This window comes from Platichthys flesus, chromosome 9, assembly GCF_949316205.1.
Source record: "Platichthys flesus chromosome 9, fPlaFle2.1, whole genome shotgun sequence".
Classification (NCBI taxonomy): domain Eukaryota; kingdom Metazoa; phylum Chordata; class Actinopteri; order Pleuronectiformes; family Pleuronectidae; genus Platichthys; species Platichthys flesus.
Genome location: NC_084953.1, coordinates 1917484 through 1924983, shown reverse-complemented (window position 1 = coordinate 1924983; position 7500 = coordinate 1917484). Strand labels below are relative to the sequence as shown.

The 7500-nt window shown below is 46.6% G+C and overlaps 1 protein-coding gene across 1 annotated transcript in view; it reads left to right on the top strand.

The window, feature by feature from the left end:
* adcy1a (adenylate cyclase 1a) overlaps positions 1-7500 on the top strand; it is a 33015-nt gene that overhangs the window by 25442 nt on the left and 73 nt on the right. Inside the window, exons 13-20 of the mRNA XM_062395824.1 lie at positions 1-148; positions 563-689; positions 1743-1859; positions 4595-4741; positions 4968-5066; positions 5457-5571; positions 6417-6541; positions 6619-7500. The exon at positions 1-148 is cut by the window's left edge and continues 130 nt beyond it; the exon at positions 6619-7500 is cut by the window's right edge and continues 73 nt beyond it. Of these exons, the coding sequence (XP_062251808.1) occupies positions 1-148; positions 563-689; positions 1743-1859; positions 4595-4741; positions 4968-5066; positions 5457-5571; positions 6417-6541; positions 6619-6951 (1211 nt within the window). The 3' untranslated portion in view covers positions 6952-7500. The remainder of the gene's footprint in view (positions 149-562; positions 690-1742; positions 1860-4594; positions 4742-4967; positions 5067-5456; positions 5572-6416; positions 6542-6618) is intronic.

Here is a 7500-nt window from a genome sequence, read left to right as displayed (position 1 = left end):
CCTATGGTCTGCTCTCCTGCGTGGCCGGCACCCTCACCGTCTTGCCCTACCTCCGCATGTCCTCGCTCCCCAAGATCCTCCTGCTCCTCCTCCTCTCCGTCACCTACACTGTCATCATGGAGACCAGCGGCTACCGCCAAGCCGTGGGGTGAGAGCGAGCTGCATGTTATGATCTTTATGTGAAAATGTCCATTACAATGTCCTAAAATGTCTTGTTTTGTCTTAGTCCTGAACCCAAAGCAAAGAAAATGACTCAACTTTTACATTTAAAAGGACACAAGCAGTAAATATTGAGCTTTATTGCTTAATTTAGTTCAGTTAATTATTGAATAAATGTACATTTCTTTTTGTAAATGTTGTTATTTACCTGTTATTGAGCTTTTGTCTTTAACCACTCAACAATAACTTACAGAAAATGTTTGTTTACAGGCGACAAATAACTTGAACCACAAAACAATTGAAACGAAAACTTTGGCTTTTCGTGTGTTTCTTTCGTGTCTCGACAAAACAATCACTTAACAGTGAATCACACACACAAACCTCCACTTTGTGTGTCTTTCAGTGGCGGCTTCCTCCACACGCAGGGCTACGACCCCGTGTTGGCGGTCCTGTTGTTTTCCGGAGCTCTGGCTCTTCATTCACGACAACTGGACCTGAAGCTGCGGCTCGATTATCTCTGGGCTACTCAGGTAAGTGTGTGTCTGTGGAGCCTGTTGGTGCTGATGTGTGGTTATTGTGCGATTTATAATAAAATCCTGTCGTTAGGTCGTTTAGTTGAGTCATAAACATTTATTCAGGTTCAGACGTTATTTGTGGGGTTGTTGGTTTGATCCTCATGTGGACGTGTCCCTTGAGCTTCAAACATATGATGAAAAGCTTTTAAATGAAAGTAACATGATGTATTCTGAGGCGTCAGGATCTCAGCTGGTTGGACAGTGTGTTTGCAGGGATGATGGTTCAATTCCCCACTTCTCTTGTCTGTGTGTTGAAGTGTCCTTGAGCAAGACACTGAGCCTGTGTGTTTGTAGCTAAGAATGAATGAATAGATTTAAATCAGAGAAAGATCCACGCGTCTAGATTTTAGTCTTTCTGTTTGAAGATAGTTAAAATATTTTCATTTCAAATTTATAGAGTCTAAATATAATTTGGGCTCAAGTTGGTGATGGTTTAATTTGTACTATTTATGAATGAATTCCCTGTTTGGATCGGTAGTGTCTGTGTGTTTATTCCATTTAACAGATTATTATATGAGAAATGTTTGAGGATCTTAAAAATGTGATTACAGATCACGACATAACGTCTATTTTATTTTCTGTTTGACCAAAAAAGACACAGCCTCTAACAAACGTCTTCATATACGAGATGTGATGGAATATTGTTGCAGTGAAACATCTTGTAGGATTCTGTAGGATATTGTGGTTAATATGATGTTTTATTCTCAGTGTGTGTGTGAGTTTATTTATATATATATATTTATATGTGTGTTTACATGCAGAGACTTGAACAGTGGATAGTCAAAGAGTTTCTATTTTTAGAATCGACAGAGGTTTGTGTTGTTTGCAAATCATTATCACCCTCTAGTGATGAGGTTGAGCTATTACATCCTGTGGTTGAGCTGCAGCAGAGCCTCATTGTGTCCAGACAACAGAGGACATGTGTCTGTCATGTCTGTGTCATGTCTGTGTCATGTCTGTGTCACCTTCACGTTCATGTGAACGTGTGTGATCTGTCCTGCTGTCCAGGCCGAGGAGGACAGGAACGACATGGAGAAGGTGAAGCTTGACAACAAGAGGATCCTGTTCAACCTGCTGCCGGCTCATGTGGCTCAGCACTTCCTCATGTCCAACCCCAGGAACATGGTGAGAATCCACCGTCGTGTCTGGGCTCGCCCGGCTGGGGGGGGGGGGCATCTCCACAGCTTCCTGAGACGTCTGTGGGTCAGAGGGTGTCAGAGTGAAACTGAAGCTGCTTCAGGTCCCTGAGTCACACACCTCTCTCAAAGACACTGACATTTCCTTTAGTCGGGAAATGAAACCTAAGAATTCAAATAATTAAATAAACAATAAAGTCACAAAGACGGAGAAATAACACAACTAGATTCCTAGATATCAAGTTCACTGTAGAGTACACATGCAGTACAAGTACACAGGTATTTTAGTTCTTTCAACAACGTGTAAAAACTTAAAATTTTCATTCATTTTTAACATACACATGTTCTGCTGTCATCATGGAATATATTTGACTTAATCAATATCAAATGAGACATGTTGTCATTGTGCACACGGAACTAGATTCAGTTGATTCACCGTCTTAACGAGAGGAAATTTAAAGATCGACCAGTGGACGTGTACATTTATTATTGAGTGAGATGGAGCAGATGGTTTTTATCTGTCAGCAGAAGCATCAGCCTGAGACCTTTTCAGTCTCATCATGAACCTGAGATCGTTCACCATGAAACTCAATTCTCAAGCACACTTAGTTCAGTTTGTCTGATGCTTCTCCTCTGCCCCCCCCCCGTCACTGAACCCGTGTTCATCAGTCTGTGTGGAATCTAATCTGAGCATCTGTAGAGTCTCACTTGCAGCTGATGACCAGGTCTGATTCTGCAGAAGTGAGCAGTTGCTGATTAAACCTGGAAGCTTCAGGCTTTGTGTTTGGCCTCGTTAACAGATTCTCTCTCTCTCTCTCCCTCTCTCTCTCTCTCTCTCTCTCTCTCTCTCTCTCTCTCTCTGTGGTCGAGCTGTGTTTGCTTCTGCATGTGGGAAAATATCCTGTGTGTTCTGGACAATGGCTCCGCTTCCCCGACCATGTGTGCTGGTGTTAGAATGGAAGTGTGAGCTGTCTGACGTCCACTGATTGATGAACATCCCCTCCACTGATCCGTGTTCCTTCCTCCCCCCCGCTCGCCCTCCTCCATCGGGAAGTGATGAAAACACACATCCCTCCGCCTGCGAACCAGGAAGCACTCGGCCCCTCACGAGGAGCAGTTTGTAAACAGAGGAGCTGTGACCACATTCCTGCTGCTCGTAGTAAAATATGGACATTAAGTGGGTGTGGCCTGAGGACCCAAATTTAAACTTTAATTTAATTTGTCATTCAGAAATACAAAACTACTAAAAATGTCTATTTATTTACATTATAGTGAGGATAAAAACATTAACTGCACATAATTCACTCAGGAGACAGACCTACACACATCCTGGTTTATAATCAGCAGTTTAATGCTGAAATATATATTTTATTTATTCTATATTAGAAATTATTCCATTAAACAGGTTAAAAACATGAAAATGAGACAAACGCCATCACCATCTTGCTTCTTTGTTTTCATCTCCTGTTGCAAAACACCAGTTACACTAAAGTCTCCTCTAATAGAACACACTGTGATTGTGTTTGTGTATTGATTGTGGGTTAATGGAGCCGAACCATCGCTGGAACACAGCTTTGACGTTGCAATCCAGAATTGAGCCTATTTAACATATTAGAATCAAATCGGGGCTAAGTTGATGATGACGTCAAGAACTGCAAGAAGCTTGATCTTCTAATGCAAAGCTAAATGTCAAAGCTGCAGAAACGATCAGACTCTCTATGTGTAAAGCTCCAGAAACACTGGGTCCTACATTTCCCATGATGCAGCTTGACAGGCTCTGGCGTTCCACCCTGTTCTCCAGGTGAAGTCTCCCAATCATCCCAACATAGATCTTCTGTCCATGAGTTAAAGTTCACAACCTCAGGTAGAAAGAACTGGGATGTGAACCGTGCACTCACCTGGACCTGGATCCTGTAAACAGCACGAGTCGTATTCATGTGTTTACAGAATTTAAACAACACATTGATCCGTCTTTACAATATTTAAACAATAATAAAGCGCTGATGTGATAAATAAATACATAATTTAGTCATAAAAATCGATCCACATGCTTTGGGCCAATCAGACGACACTGGGGTTCTGGTGAGTCGGTCAAACTCCCTGTTGGTTTTGTGCGTTAGCGAGAACCCAGAACTGTGTCCCAGGAACAATAGTGAGTTCCTATCCTTCAACAATCAGTGGGCCGGGCATCAGACGATGCAGGGATCATCTGAGGCTCAGACTGGTAAACACTGGGAACAGGAAGTGTGTTCCCGGCACACTGGTGACCCCACTGAGCCACGGTGTATAGAAAGACTTCCTCTCCTTCCTCTGGGCTAAAGTTCATCCATACACTGGATTCATAACACAACACAGTGGGACCTCAGTGAATCTGCTGCTGCTGCAGAGTCTACCTGCGACTCGACTGTCCTGCACACACACACACACACACACACACACACACACACACACACACACACACACACACACACCATGTTAACACCAGCAGCTTGTTGAAGGAAGCTGCAGTTAACCCAAGAACATGTGTGTTTTCCTCACTTTGTCACTGTCATAGATTTAGATTGATTTGTTTAGTGCTTCAATTGGAACCAGAAATTCACTTTTTCTTATTACATCTTTATTTTACATTTCTTAATGACTCTGCACCTGATTGGTTGTACAACTGGAATAATGTTGATGGTAAAATGACTTCGAATTTGACCAGAACCCAATCCTCTCCTCCAGGACCTGTACTACCAGTCCTACGCTCAGGTCGGCGTTTTGTTCGCCTCCATCGCCAACTTCAACGACTTCTACATCGAGCTGGACGGGAACAACATGGGAGTCGAGTGTCTGAGGCTCCTCAACGAGATCATCGCCGACTTCGACGAGGTGAGGAAGCAGCTGCTGGAAGTTTCATGTTCTGCGTTTGGAGAATCTGAAGATCTGGTGCAATATATGAGCTCGATGAAGTATTTCTCAAAGTTTATCGGTGCGAAACAGAGGAATGGTCCCAGATGGGAAAGTTCCTCTTTCTGCAGGAATCTGTCTTCAGTTTGTTTGTATGAACTCAAACTGACAGTTTAATGATTTCCTCCTCTTCTCTCCTTCCTCCCAGCTGATGGATAAAGAGTGTTACAGGGACATCGAGAAGATCAAGACCATCGGCAGCACGTACATGGCTGCAGTCGGGCTGGTTCCTACGACTGCCTCCCAGGTACACTCGCTATATTTAGACGCTTTGTGAGTTTACTTTGTGTGTTCGCACCTTCTGAAACCGTTCAGAATGCACGGTGCATGTTCTTGAGAGGCCTGTTATCCTCAGGTTGTTATTTTCTGGGTGTTGACGTTCAGAACACGTTTCACTCCACAAATCCTCTGCGAGGGATTAGCGGCCTCTGTGGCGTCAGCATATTTCACATTCATAAAGTTTCTTTAAATCCTGCAAAGCTGACAAACAAAAGAATCCTTTCTGCAACTTCTCTAACGTCACCGCCGCTGACGGCCGCGGTGCTTTCACTGCGGGCGCAGACGGGAACAATATGTTCCATCTTGTCAGGACACAGATGCACATAATTGAGTTTTCTTCTGTTTCACTGATTCTCAGCCAAAGAAGTCCGTCACCTCACATTTATGCACAGTGTCGGATTTTGCCATCGAGATGTTTGACGTCCTGGACGCCATCAACTACCAGTCTTACAACGACTTTGTCCTGAGAGTAGGTGAGGGAACACACACACACACACACACACACACACACACACACACACAGACACACAGACATACACACACACACACACACACACACACACAGACGTACATACACGGGTCTATATAAACATCGGTGCTTCAGCTCCTGACCTATTTGCACTGGACACTGGACGTTCAGTGCCGGTAAGTTCGGCAGGAAATGCATCAGAGAGAGAGAGAGAGCGCTGCGCTGGAGGAAGCTCGTCACAGCCAGACCTGCAGCTCTAGGTTCCATTGTGTTGGGTATCCTGTGGGGAGCCTGCGACAGGAGCCCGTGTTTAGTCCCAGTGTAGCCTGGTGTACACAGTGCCATCCTGTCTGCAGACTGCAGGGCTCCGTGTGCAGGTTTGGATGTCCCACGTCGCAGAGGCTGCCGGGAATTTGCAGAAAAGCAAACGTGGGTCAAGGAGCCGGTGGGTCGATGCCCCGCAGAACATAAAGAATCAGTTTCACTCGAGTTTGCATGAATTTTATTTAGTTATAAAGTGAGAATAGAAAAAGACTCTGAACTGGAGCTTTCACCTCAAAGTTTCCTCCTGCACGATGAGACATGATTCACTCTTAACTCCACAACTCATGATTCTGGAAACTGATACGTGGAGGCTGTGGCTCAGGAGGTAGAGCGGGTCGTCCACTAAGGTCAAGGGTTTGATCCATGGCTCCTCCAGTCTGTGTGCTGAAGAGCACTTGGACCAAATAGATTTTAGAGCTTCTACTGAGAATGATCCTGACACAATTTCTACAATCTGGAATAAACGTAGAGCGACTCTAGAGCGACTCTAGAGCTGATGACCTGGATGTTGTGGCCTGATTCCAGGTATCAATGTGGGCCCGGTGGTGGCCGGAGTGATTGGGGCCCGGAGGCCTCAGTACGACATCTGGGGGAACACGGTGAACGTGGCCAGCAGGATGGACAGCACCGGAGTTCAGGGGAAGATCCAGGTACAGTTCTGCTCTGGCTTCTTTAGAACCTTGAATATCTATCGTGTCTTAAGTGTCTCTCTGCGTTTCGCCTCCAGGTGACCGAAGACGTTTATCGCGTCCTCACCGACCACTACGACTTCGTCTGCCGCGGCCAGGTCAGCGTGAAGGGCAAAGGTCAGATGCTCACCTACATCCTGGAGGGGCGGCGACGAGGCGGCCGGCCTCCTCAGAACCAGCTGCAGCCGCCCGGCAACCCGGACCGCCGGACCAGCGCGTTCGCCCACGGCAGCGTGTGCACCCGGCTGAGCCCCGCCCCCACCGTCACCACCTACGCCACCATCAGGACCCCGAACCCGGGCATGGCCAAGCCGACCACCTCCACCAGCACCACCAGGTACCTGCCCTCTGTCCCCACGGCAATGGTGTGACCGACGCTGTCTCCATGTTGACCCTGGGAAACGGGAGAATGATGGCGTGGAGCAGAGAGCGCTCTGTTCTTCTTCTACCGAGGCTGACACACTGATCATCCAATGGGAGCCCTGCGTTTAGGATAGACCACGGGCGTGCGGGGCGGCCTTCATCGGACTCACGCCTCCAGGGGGCGTCAGGCTACGGGACGTTTTAAACCAATCACAGGCCAAGGATGTCTCCATGATCTCAGAGGCGACGCCGCGAAAAACTGATTCCACGAAATAATACGAAACACACTGCAATGCACCATGGGTAGTGTAGGCCACAAGCCTCAAACACATCCAGAAGTTTTCTCTCAGTGTAAAACCAAACCAGTGACCACCATGAGTTCCTGGTCGTTGCCTTTTCTCGGCTCATCGGACTCGGACTCGGACTCGGACTCGGACTCGGACTCGGACTCGGACTCGGACTCGGACTCGGACTCGGACTCGGACTCGGACTCGTGGTCACGGGCGCGGCGCCGTCCATCAGACGCCTGTTTTCCAAGTGGATGAAGCCAAACGTAT